General features: G+C 59.0%; 1 protein-coding gene across 1 annotated transcript in view; it reads right to left on the reverse strand.

Annotated features, from left to right (window-relative positions):
* The window catches only part of ATG16L2 (autophagy related 16 like 2), a 56,336-nt gene that overhangs the window by 4,856 nt on the left and 38,411 nt on the right, over nucleotides 1–13,069 (reverse strand). Inside the window, exons 10-15 of the mRNA XM_034759324.1 lie at nucleotides 12,118–12,223; nucleotides 10,952–11,022; nucleotides 8,749–8,820; nucleotides 3,663–3,783; nucleotides 1,601–1,706; nucleotides 273–422 (exon numbers count right to left, since the gene is read on the reverse strand). Of these exons, the coding sequence (XP_034615215.1) occupies nucleotides 273–422; nucleotides 1,601–1,706; nucleotides 3,663–3,783; nucleotides 8,749–8,820; nucleotides 10,952–11,022; nucleotides 12,118–12,223 (626 nt within the window). The remainder of the gene's footprint in view (nucleotides 1–272; nucleotides 423–1,600; nucleotides 1,707–3,662; nucleotides 3,784–8,748; nucleotides 8,821–10,951; nucleotides 11,023–12,117; nucleotides 12,224–13,069) is intronic.

The raw sequence follows: 13,069 nt of genomic DNA on the forward strand, positions 1-13,069 counted from the left end.
CTGCTGGGTGACCCCGGGGAAGTCACTCCCCCAGTGCCTCAGTTTCCCCCGGAGAACGCTGTCCTATCAGCAGCCTGAGGACTGGTGCGAGCTGCAGCTGCTAAGACAGATCAGGACAGGAAAGAGGGGGGCCTGAGCAGGACGGGGGAACAGAATAGGCCCAGTCCTGGAAGGGTGGCAGAGAACCTTTCAGAAGGGGACAGTATTACACCCGGGGGGGTTGGCAACGCCTGGCTCAGGCTCTCGGGGTTAGGGTCCCACCCGCCGCTCACCGGAACACCTGCCGGACGTTGTTCATCTTCAGGTCGATGACCTTCAGCGTGTTGTCCCTGGAGCAGCTCAGCAGGTGCATCTGGTCCTGGCTGATGTGGAGGGAGGTGACCTTCCCCTCGACCGGGATCACCTCCGTGCATCGGGGCCCCCTGGAGTGCGGCAGACAAAGGGCTCGTTAGCGCGCCAGCGACGTCACTGGCCCGCTCCCAAAGGCCCGCGTGGATCAGAACCACCCCCGTGTTCCAGTCGGATCCCCCCTTCCAGGATTCCCACACGCCAGAGGCCGTCAGCTACATCCTGTCCCTGCTAGCCTAGGAACCGCCCGGCTCCATTACGGGAGTTAATTACCCGGACAGATCCGTTGCTAGGGAACGGACGAGAGCCCTCCCCACTCAGCGCTGCCCACGGAGCGCTTGCAGGGAGCCATCAGGAGCGCCAGTGGGCAGCCCGCCGGGTATGAATAGCCCAGGGGAGAGACAGAAATGGCAGCAAGACGCGTGGCAGCTTTAGCGCCGATTAGCCAAAGCAGGGGGACGACGCGTTCAGATGCCGGGTGAGCAGCCAAATGCCCGGCCACTCTGGATTGTGACCCCCCCATCGCGGTGCACGCCGGCCGTCTTGCCCGTCCCACCCCCTTGGGGCTGCCCGGGGGACAAGGCACAGAGTGCGCCAGGCCCCCCTTCGCGCCTCGCTGCCCCCGCTGGCATCGTCCCATGTGGTGGGACTTTGGCACTTAGATCATGGTGCTTGTATGGCAACCCACACAGCAGCATCTGAGCATTAACAGACTGATCCTGTGGCCCCGCAGGGAAAACGCATCTCTAAGAGGGGAAACTGAGGCACGGAGACACTGAGCGACTTGCGCAGGGAGCCAGGAATCTCCCAAGTTCCAGTCCAGAGCTGTAACCAAGTCATCCCAGAGAGGCTGGTCTGAGAATATCCAGGAGGGGGGCTCACTGCTTAGCAGCCCACTGAGGGGCAGCAAGGCCTACCGGACGGAGCACAGGCCCCCGAGCGACTCCTGAGTTCTAACCCCGGCTTCGACACCGACTCCCGCGGTAGCCCCTGGGTGAGTCACTTAGCCAATCCGTGCCTCAGTTTCCCCATATGTGAAACAGGGAGAATGAACAGCGCCCTCTCTGGGTAAGCTGATCCCAGGGCGGACAGGTCTGAAGTCGGGCAGGGAGGTGTTTCTAGAACTGCAGGACGGCGCTTTATCCTGCTTGTTTCCCCAGCAAAGGGGGCCAGAGACCCCAGGGGCCCAGCTGGTGGCCTAACAGCTGAGGCTCCCCGCCCCGCAGCTACCTCGCCCAGGGAGGGGAGTCACCTGCTGTCCCAGAAGCGGATCTTCTTGTCGTGGTGGCCGCTCACGATGACGTTGTCACCGCACACCACGTCGTTGCAGTAGGAGACGACGTTGATGGTCCTGCAGCCTGTGGGGACAGCACGGCTGTGAGTGATGGGGGGAGGGGGCGAGGCTGGCGGGGCAGTGTCAGGGCACCGGGGGCTCCGCTATGGGCCGTGCTACCTCCCAGGGGATACCCTTTACTCACAGGGAGAACGCTGACCGTTCATAAGGGAGCACTGTGCCAGACAGCACCACCCGTCTACCCCCCGGCATGGCCCACACCGCGCAGGGGAGCTGGGCCCGGCATTGGGTCCCACGCACCAGACCCAAGTTCAAATCCCGGACAACGAGCTCACCTGGGACGGGCTCGGTTTGTTCTCAGCATGAACCACTCGGCGGCTCGGTGCCTGGGGCAATCCCCGCTCAGGGCGGGTCTGGCCCCACCATGGCTACCCTCATCCTGCCCCCTTGGTCCATCTTGGCTCTGGCTCCCGCTGTGGGTTTGTCCAGCGCCCAGCGCAACGGGGCCCTGATCTAATGGCTCTTTGAGGGCGATCGCACTGTAACTAGTAGCCCCAGGGCTGGAAAGGCCGGAGCTGAATTCCAAGAATGGGGTAGAGACCCGCAGCCAGGGATGGGGAAGTCCAGGGCTAGCATGACGGCAGGTCCTGCAATGGCACAGCTCCCTCTCCGTCAGCTCCCCAGATTTCCCGGGAGGGTCCCCACAGCGAGGAGGCCCTGCGTTCCTTCACGGAGCAGTTCTCTGCCTGCAGGCGAGGTGCGAAAAAACAAGGGACACCAAACTCCCAGCACCGGCCCGCCCCCAACTGTCTAGTCTAGCTAGGTGACTACTTGGCTCCCACCACGGCCACAGCCCATCAGTGACCACGGTGCTGCCCGCTTCTAGCGCCCTCCTCCGAGGCCTGCGGTGCTCTGCAAATACGGCAGCCCAAAGGCAGCCAGCTCTGGTCCCCCCCACCCTGTCTGTTGATTCACCTGCTCCAGCTAGTCCTAACGCCCGCATGTGAACTCCCTGGGGCAGAGACTCTCCTTGTTTCACTGCCCAGGACAATGCCCCCAACTAGGACCTCTAGAGGCCATTTCCCTTGGGGAAACTGAGGCACGGGGCAGTGGAGCACGTTGTCCAGTGAGTGGCAGGGCTGGGAATCGAACCTAGGCCCCCGACTTGAGTCCTGTGCCCTGCCCACATGACCACACACTCCCTCCTACGCCTGCGCCACCCAGCCACGGATAGCCAGCGCTTTTCTTCCCCCTGGGTGGCATTTCATCCATCCAATGGGGGAAAGTGCAGCCAGCGTGAGTCTTGGGCGGTCAGATGATCAGCCGTGAGTGCTCCTCTCCCTCGTCTTTCCACGGCCGCTAGCCCCAGTTAAAAAGCCACCGCATGGAAGTAACAGAGCCGAGCCAATTCATCCAAGCACGTGAGGATGGTACGTCCCCATCCCCTGGCCAGAGCGTGAGTTTTAGCCTGTAAGGCCATGGGGGCAGGGACTGTCTCTTCCCCGTGTCCACGGTGCCCAGCACAACGGGCCCCAACGGGGATCGCAGCCCTGGGGAATTACTGTAACAGAAACAGACACTTCGCCAGCTTTGCCAAGACGCACAGGGCGGGCTGTCCCTGCCGCGGGCCCAGAACAATCAGAGACTATTAGCCCAGGACTTCACACAAAGACCATAGAGAGGGTCCATAAGAACCTGCTGTAACAGATTCACAGCCAGACCTCAGAGGTCCTGGTGGAACCACACGGTGCTTCTAGTCCCAGTTCTGCCACAGACCTGCTGTGTGACCCTAGACAAGTCACTTCCCCGGTCGGTGCCTCAGTTTCCCCATTCAGATTGTAAGCTCATCGCTGCAGGGACTGCCTCTCGCTCTGTGGTTGTGCATGAACCTAATCTAGACCCTACTGCAATACCATAATCATCCCGTGCCAGCAGCGGACAAACACACACTTGACACGCCCCCTAGTGGAGGTCGCTGGTGAGACACAGGACACTACGCCTGACAGAGTCGGTTACTTACAGGCCCCTTTGCACAGGTCCCATTCTTTGACTGTCCTGTCCCGACTGCCCGTCACCGCTTGGTGGCGGGTGGAACGGAATTTGGCAGCCGTCACTTTGTCAGCATGGCCCGTGAGCGTCTCCTAGACAACAGAACAGCTGGGGATGTTACGGGGTTTAGGGTTTTTTTTTTATTATTATTTTATTCCCAATAATCTAATTTTTAAAAAAATAAATCAAAACAAGGAAAATGACACACAACGGCCCTGTTACAGAAAAGTCAGCCAGTTACGGGCTTGGAGAACAAAGCCCAACACTGCCCCCTGCTGGAATTGTTGCAGAAGTGAAACGGATTATGGGTTTGTTTGTTTTTTAATTACTTAAAACATGATAATCTCTCTGCAGTTCCAAATAATGAATCCAATACATAGACTCCTAGACTTCAAGGTCAGAAGGGACCATCGTGATCATCCAGTCTGACCTCCTGCATGCTGCAGGCCACAGAATCTCACCCACCCACTCCTGTAATAGACCCTTAGCCTCTGGCTGAGTCACTGATGTCCTCAAATCATGGTTTAAAGCCTGCAAGTTACCGAGAATCCACCATTTATACTAGTTTAAACCTGCAAGTGACCTCATGCTGCAGAGGAAGGGTCTCTGCCAATCTGACCCGGGGGAAAATTCCTTCCCAACCCCAAATGTGGCGATCAGTTAGACCCTGAGCATGCGGGCAAGACCCACCAGCCAGACCCCTGGGAGAGAATTCTCTGTAGTAACCCAGAGCCCTCCCCATCTAGTGTCTCATCACCAGCTATTGGGGGTATTTGCTGCTAGCAGTCAGCCATGAGCCACATGCCATTGTAGGTGGTCATCTCATACCATCCCCTCCATAAACTGATCACGCTCAGTTAGGGTGACCAGATAGCAAGTGTAAAAAAATCGGGACAGGGGGTAGGGGGTAATAGGTGCCTATATAAGAAAAAGCCCCCCAAATCAGGACTGACCCTATAAAATCGGGCCATCTGGTCACCCTATGCTCAGACTTGAACCCAGTTAGGTTTTTGCCCCATTGCTTCCCTGGGGAGGCTGTTCCAGAACTTCACTCCTCTGATGGTTAGAAACCTTCATCTCATTTCAAGCCTAAACCTGTGGACGGCCAGTTTATATCCATTTGTTTGTGTGTCCACGCTGGTCCTTAACTTAAATAACTCCTGTCCCACCCTGGTGTTTATCCATCTGATGCATTTATAGAGAACAATCATCTCTCTCCTTAGGCTAAACAAGCCAAGTTCCTTGAGTTCCCTCTCATTAGGTAGGTTTTTCAATTCCTCGGATCGTCCTAGTAGCCCTTCTCTGCACCTGTTCCAGTTTGAATTCACCTTTCTTAAACAAGGGAGGCCAGAACTGCACACAGTACTCCAGATGAGGTCTGACCAGTGCTTTGTTTAATGGTACTAACACTTCCTGTCTCTGCAGGAAACACTTCACCTGATGCATTCTAAGGCGGCACTAGCCTTTTTCATGGGCACATCACATTGGCCGCTCGTAGTTATCCTGTGATCGACCAAAACACGCAGGTCTTTCTCCTCCTCCTATATGGGCAGGCAGGTTTGGAAGCAGTGGCAGAAGACTTGGGAGCTAGTTCTCAGTTACACTACAGCTCCTTTCTGTTCCCAGAAAGCCTCTGAAACCTTTTCCTGGCTGGTGAGAGGACCTGCTTTCAGCCCTCGGCTCAGGGGTACAGCTAGAACACACAGCACCACAGCTATTCTTGGCTTCACGGGAAGCAGAGAGCGAGATGGAACAGCCCTGAGGCTGCTCTAGATTACGCCAGGGACCAGCCAGTCCGGCTGTAACAGATCCCCAGCCAGACTCGCACGGCTCCAGAACACAGGGTGCACCAAGGTGGTTTGAAGCTCCTCCCCCGATCCGCCCCAGCAGGAGCGGGACTGCTGAGCTTGACGCCCTCACTTTCTAGCCTCGGCTCTGCTGCCGACCGAGCCCTGGGACTCGGAGCCCGGCTGCCGGCTTGCTGCGAGAACCCTGTGCTGAGCCGCCCCTGCAGGAAGGGGCACGGAGCCTAGATCCGAACGCCGCGGGCAGCTCCAGGGGACCGATCCGCCTGCACAGCCTGGAGACAGTCACTGAAATCCAAGGCCTGAAAGGGGTGGAATGTGCAGAGCCGTGGCCGGGAAGCGCCCGCGTGGGGAGGTTCAGCTGGGCTCTTGTGTAGGCTCCGCCCGCAGATGCACGTATAGGGACAGTCACTCCTAACCCCGGAGCTGCTGGCCCGGCGGGGCTTGGGAAACGGCTCCGTGTTCTTCCAGGGCCGGATCCTCTACCGGGGCGAATCAGCGCAGTGCTCGCAGTTTACACCAGCGGAGCAGCTGGCCCCGGTGCCTTTGGCAGCAGCTGCAGCAGGCAAGGGGGCGGGGGGAGGAAACGATTTTAAACGACTGCACCAGACTTGGGTGGGGGTTCCCGCGCCTCACCCAGAGGCACTGAAGCCCAGAGCCTCCCAGATATCTCGGCTCCCAACTCCCACGGGTTTCAGTGGAAGTTAGGAGCCTAGACACCTTGGCGGATCTGGGCCTGTGATGTTATTGATATAATCTGGGACCATATAGATCATTGTTGCAACCAAGGTCCTGTAGTGGCACCCAAATCTTGTATAAAGGGGGTCAAATGGGGTGTCTAAGACAAGGTTATGGTTTACTGGTTATGATTATGCTGTCTATATGTGTGTATCACTTTTGTAGCTGAAGTTATGAATATTGGCTCTATACTGTCTGTATTTCAAACTTATGCTATGCTGCTGGGTGACATCCCAGACAAACTGGTGTTAGCTCTGCCTAGCCTGCTTGATGGCCCATTAAGGACCATCAGCTATACAATGGACCCATTGAGAGAAGGCAGATACGCCTTGTAACTCAGCAAAGTATGCAGGAACTGGCCCATGTGACTCCAGACTCCATTTTTGCTGTAATTTTCCACAGTAAGGACAAAGAGGTGTACTTACACCTGGAAAAGACTATATAAGGCTGATGCCCCATCTCCATCTGGTCTTCAATCCTGCTTCATACCTCTGGAGGAACTTTGCTACAAGCTGAAGCTTTGAACAAAGGACTGAGGACCCATCCCAGCGGGGGATGTATTCCAGAGACTTGATTTGAACCTGCAGTTTATTCCATCGCTGCTGCAAGCCTGAACCAAGAACTTTGCCATTACTGTATGTAATTGATTCCATTTAACCAATTCTAACTCTCATCTCTATCTTTTTCCTTTTATGAATAAACCTTTAGATTTTAGATTCTAAAGGATTGGCAGCAGCGTGATTTGTGGGTAAGGTCTGATTTGTATATTGACCTGGGTCTGGGGCTTGGTCCTTTGGGATCAGGAGAACCTTTTTCTTTTACTGGGGTATTGGTTTTCATAACCATTTGTCCCCATAACGAGTGGCACTGGTGGGAGTACTGGGAAACTGGAGTGTCTAAGGAGATTGCTTGTGAGATTTGCGGTTAGCCAGTGGGGTGAGACCGAAGTCCTCCTAGTCTGGCTGGTTTGGTTTGCCTTAGAGGTGGAAAAACCCCAGCCTTGGGCTGTAACTGCCCTATTTGAGCAATTTGTCCTGAGTTGGCACTCTCAGTTGGGCTCCGCCAGAACCGCATTGTCACAGGGCCGCAAGCACCTCCGGCCCTGCCTGAAGCCAGCGGGATCTCCAGTGTGCAGCTCCCCCCAGGATCAGGCCCTGGGTTCACAGCATCTCTGCCAGCTCAGACAGCACAGTCCCCAGCGGGGTCTGAGTGCCAGCTGCAAGGCACGGGGCACCAGGCCGGTATTAAAGCCACCGGGCAGCCCGGCACGTTAACGCAACTCCATCCCTGCAGGAATCCTGCCTCTCCCCCAGCTGGCGCTCCCCTCCCATGACAAAAGATGCCCCCACCCCCACCCAGCTTGCCCTCCCCCACCAGCGTTCAAGCCTGCTCCTCGCTGACCCACCCCACTGGTGGGAGCACAGGCCCGGGACGGCGAGGGGAGGCAGGACACATGGTGGTGTATGCATCTCCCTGCTACCACGAATTCCCTTCTGCCACCAGCCACGTCCCCTTGCTGCTCGTCGATACGCAGTGCCAAGGCAGTGCCCCCTGGCAGCGCGCTATTCCCACGCACTCCATCCGTGCAGGGCTGCCGGCAGCCCGACCCAGCACAGACAAGTCCCACGGGTTACTAATGGCCGCTACATTCAGCCCTGTCCGCACAGCGGGGGCGACCAGCAACAGGGAGGTTGGCCCCGGGGGACGGTCCCAAAAGCATGGCCAGGCTCTCACCGCCTCTGAAGACCTACTGACCGCACAGGGGGTGCAACGCGGCCTCCGCCCACTAGGCACCGCTCTCGTTCCCTGCCGGGGAACCCATGTGCCGGGGGCAGAGCCAGGCTCTCTGCAGTCACACCTGAGGGCCTCCCACCTGAGGGCCTCAAGCCCTCGGCAGGTACCCAGGGCCAAATTCTCTGCTGGCATAAAATGCAGCAAGGATAGCCTTGGGCACAGGCTTGGGAGCCAAGACTCTGTTCCCAGAGGTGCTTGGCGGCCTTGGGCAAGTCACTCCGCCACTCTGTGCCTCAGTTTCCCCCTCTCACATGGGGATGCCAGCACTGACTGACTGGAGTGGGGCCAGTTTACTGCCTCCTGCAGGGCCCCTCTCACAGGTGCTAAATTCAGGAGAGCTCACGGGATCCATCTTCGAAGTATTCATGGGCGACCAGGAACGTGTCTGCCTGCCGACAGCATGTGACCGGGCGCGTAGCTGCGGCCACCCTGCTGGTAGGTTACCCTGCCTGGCAGATCTGGGGTCAGAAGAACATCCTCAGGGTATTGGCAAGGCGCTGCGAGAGACTGGGGGCATGACACCCACCCCAGATAACCCAGCGGACGTCACGCATCTGCTTGATCTGAGCATGTTTCATGCAGCTGATGTGCAACAACGGGGGGCGATCCCTGGTGGCCCTCAGTCCCCTAGGTGTCTGGATCATTCCCCAGTTGGCAGGAGACATTCCCCCTCTCCCCCCCGGAAAGGCAGGGACCCAGACAAGACCCCGGGGCACTTACTTTGGATTTGCAGTCCCCGATATGCCACAGCTGCGCTGCATTGTTGTACGCCGCGGCCAAGATCTGGCAGCCCTGGAAGAGGAGGAAGAGGGAGTTGACGGGTATAGGCCGGGGAGTGGCGGTGCGAGCCGGAGTTCCTGCCCTCGGCTGCATACAGAGCCACCGGTCCTCGGCACCTGGGACCACAGAGATCTGGCGACGCCACGTGTGTGCAGTCAGCGTGGTCCGTGCCTCGCCGTGGGGCGCTCCGGAGCGGCCAGCACGTCGCTCTGGCTCCCCTCTGCCAGCCGCCCGGCTGCTCCGCGGCGTTCCACGGTTGAGACCAGGACAAATGACTCCCGCACAGAACCCGCCCGCTGCTTTTCCTCGCCGGGGGGATATTCGCTTTGCCCGGGGCAGGCTGGATTCAGCCGCTGCCTCTCTAGCGTGACGAGGCCCTTTCAGGGCCCGCAGGCCGCTGATCCCGTGGACACCAGTGCGATCATCTAGGCAGCCTGGATCTTCCACCTGAGCTGCCTCCCCCAGGCTTCCCCGCATCCTGCCCCATCTACCTTGCAGCCTTCTCCCCCTTGGCTAGTCCCGTGGCTCAGCCCCTTTCCCACACTGGGGGTGCCCCCTTACTAGCCAGCCCCTCCCTCTCTCCCCACCATCTCTGCCTCCTGCCGGCGCAGTCCCTGGGAGGACGGAGGCCAGCACAGGTCACTAACTGCTAGGGGGGGCGGGCGCAGTGGGAGGGATCTAGCTCTAGTTCAAACAGGAGCCAGTCAGAGGGGTTGGTCTGGGCTAGACAGGAGGTCAGACCAGGTGATCACAATGGTCCCCTCTGGCCTTGGGATCTACGAAGCCCCTGACACTATCCCCTGTCGCCACCGGGGCTGGGTGAAAACAGCCAACCCCGCTCTCCTCCCGGCCATTCACACACCTCCCAGCGGAGAGCCCCGCCCCAGAGGCACGGCCTGACCCTCCCAGACAGCGCCCGGCGAGCTAGCAGCGCTCACAAAGCGGGGGGAGCCGGCCCCTTCCCGCTCATGGAGTCAATGAGGCTCTCAAAAGACCCCCGCCCCTGCCAGCGAACACCCGAGCACCGGCTGGGGGCTGGAAGAAAGCCTGCGTTTGAAGATCTTCCGCTACGCTGGACCACCAGGCGCTGGCCATCCAAGTGATGGCTTCTCTCTGCTGCCATCTAGTGCCCACGCCGTGCAAAGGCTCCTGCTGGCTGCACGCCACCTCCAGGGCATGCTGATCCCAACCAGAGACAGACCCCGGGGCGAAGGGCCGGCTCCAGGCACCAGCAAAGGAAGCAGGTGCTTGAGGCGACCAATGGGAAGGGGCGGCACGTCCGGGTCTTCGGCAGCAATTTGGTGGTGGGTCCCTCAGTCCCTCTCGGGGGGGGGGGGGGGGGGGGGGAAAGGACCAGCCGCCGCATTGCCACCGAAGAATGAAGGGCGGTAGAGCTGCTACCGAAGTGCCGCCAATCACAGCTTTTTTTTTTTTCCCCCTTCACCGCTTGGGGCGGCAAAAAAGCTGGAGCCGGCCCTGCTGGGGTGGACTCCGCTATTCAAAGCGCCCTCCTGAAAGGTCCCACTCCCACTCCACACCCCACCCCACCTCGGCCTGGAGCCTCCATTCCCCCTCCAGCTTCCCAGCAGCCTCCCTTCTCCTGCCCTGGGGTTCCCGACGCATCACGGTCTCCTTCCGGCGCCCCCCGGGGCTTCCCAGCTGCTCAGAGAGCATGGGGCTCTCCTGGGACCCCGGGAGAACTTCCGAGGTCTGCAAGAGCCGTTTCTCAGAGGCTGCTCCAGGAGCGGTGAGGAGTCAGGGGACCCAGACGCTAGGCCGGGCTCTGCCACCGATACATTGTGAGGAAGCCACGGAGACCAACCAACCCTTCACCGGACTGGGCAAAAAACTCTGCAGGCCTCTGGCCTGTTTTTGCCCTGGCCTGGCTCCTCCACCTCCCCTCTGCCCTAGGAACGACTCCTGCCCCTCATCAGCCCCCTCCTCGCGGTCGCAGCAACGGGAAGAGCTGGTTGCCCGCAGGGAGAAGAGAAAGGAAGAGCTGGCAGATGCGCCGTGCTCTGAGCACAGGGGCTGCGGCTGCCCCCGGCTGCCTCTGTCCCGGGATCCTGGTTCAGGACAGTCCCAGCCAAGCTGGGCCCGCCAGCAACTCTGAACAGGGCTGGCCTAGCAACGCCCCACTCACCGACGGGTCAAACTCGATGCTGGTGATGCTGCCATTAGCCCCTTCCAAGGTCTGCAGGTTCTCCAGCTTCCCTGAGAGCAGACAGAAACAGCACGGTGATTAGCCCCAGGGCAGCAGGGAGAGGCGTAACAACTGCGGAGACAACGCCAATTCCTGAACCTCCGAGGCCCTGGGAGCGCTCGGCAGCTCTGAGAATCCCATCGCTCAGAAGCTGGAGGCACCCCAAGTCAGAAGCCACTTTAAAAAACAGCCCTTGACCTCTCCGTGCCTCAGTTTCCCTCTCTGTGCAATGTGGGGATATTTACATAGCACTGTCTCTAAGCAGAGAACGCCCAGGGCCCGGGGGATGCTTGGGTCTGAATTTCACAGCTCTGCCAGAGAAAGTGGAGCAGGAAAGGAAGCCCTGGGCGGGCAGCAGGTGTCCGGCCATCAGGGCGGGGTCTGTTTTCAGGGCTGCGGCGCCCCTGGAGATTTCAGGAATGGGAAAGGAAAGGCTCTGGGTGTGCTGACGGGAAGGCGCCTAGAACAAGTGATGGAGTGACAGCTAAGTCAAGGCCAGACTCTGCAGTGACCTGACCCAGAGACCCCTGCCATCTGCCGGCTGGAACAAGCCCGTGCGTGTGCATCCTACTGCACCTGAGACCCGGGACACAACCTGCGCGCTCCGTAGCCTGCAGTGTGACAAGGGGGACCAAACCAGAGCTCTTCTTTGCTGGCCTAAACTGTATTGCTGCGTTCTGTTTAGGAGCTGATGGGTTCCACCCCAGACATGGCTGCAGCAAAGTGAGGCTCCCAACATGTTATAGAGGGCAGGGAAGCGGTTTGAGATGCGTCTGGAGGCAGCGCACTACAGGACTGCAAGCTCACTGTTGCAAAGGTCACGGAGAGGCAGGAAAGGGCTAGGCGGTCACAGGAGGATGTATCAAGGACTCGACACCCTTGCAGGATTGGGGACGGTCACTAGCATGACAGGATTCACCCCCCAGCTGTCTGCAGCTCAGCGGACCGCAAGCCCGATCCCCACCAGGACAGGGTATTACCACCCGGCTAGCTGGTGAGCTCTCAGCCGCCCTCCCACTTGGCAATGCCACTCCCACGTTAACCTACGGCTTGGCGCGGGTATTCGACGCCCCTGGCCAGGAGCAGTGAACTGCCCATTGCTGTACCTCCGGCCACGCTCCAGAGCCTGATGAGACTGTCGGCCCCGCCCGTGGCCAGCGCGCCGGAGCTGGGATTGAACTTGACTGCGTTCACCTCAGAGAAGTGCGCCTCCTGGAGGAGAGAAAGGAGAACTGGTGAAACCGTGAGGGCCAACGTCTCCTAGGATCAGTGACCAGGCACCAGGTGCCACCCCTAATGCTTAGCGTGGCCAGGGAAGAGGGCATCGGCTCAGCACATTAACTCAGCCCTCTGCGTGGCCCTGCTGAGCAGATCACAGCCCCCGTCCCATCTCTGGCACCAGCGGAGCGTGGCAGAGTGGCTGGTCCAAGCCAGGATAAGACCCCGCTACCATCGAGTGGGAAGGACTCAGGTGGTCAGGGCCCTGGCTTTTGGCAATGGAAGCCCCGCCCCCGGGTCAGTCCCAGCTGATGACTGCAGGCTTGGATGCATGCAGCCAAGGTTTGTTAGCCAGGTCTCCTGTGTCTTCTCAATCAGCTGGCCCAGCAGGTTCCATCCGCCTCCCACAACAAACCCCAGGGCCTGAGCCCCAGGGGGCGGCTATTGCCAGAAGTCTCCCAGTGGCAACTAACGGGCCCAACTGACATCCGGGCCCCATCGTTAGTTACCCATAAGATCCAGGGGTCACCCAATAAAACGAACAGGCAGCAGGTTTAAAACAGACATAGGGAAGTATTTCTTCACACAACACACAATCAACCTGCGGAACTCATTGCCTGGGGATGTCATGAAGCCAAAAGGTTCAAAAAAGAACTAGATAAGTTCACAGAGGATACGTCCATTAACGGCTATTGGCCAAGATGGGCAGGGAGGGAACCCCATGCTCAGGTCCCTAAACCTCTGACTGCCTGAAGTTGGGACTGGACAACAGGGGATGGATCACTCCATACACTCCATAGCGGGGAGGGATATGTGCTCAGTGGTTTGAGCATTGGCCTG

Source organism: Trachemys scripta, chromosome 1 (assembly GCF_013100865.1).
Source record: "Trachemys scripta elegans isolate TJP31775 chromosome 1, CAS_Tse_1.0, whole genome shotgun sequence".
Lineage (NCBI taxonomy): Eukaryota > Metazoa > Chordata > Testudines > Emydidae > Trachemys > Trachemys scripta.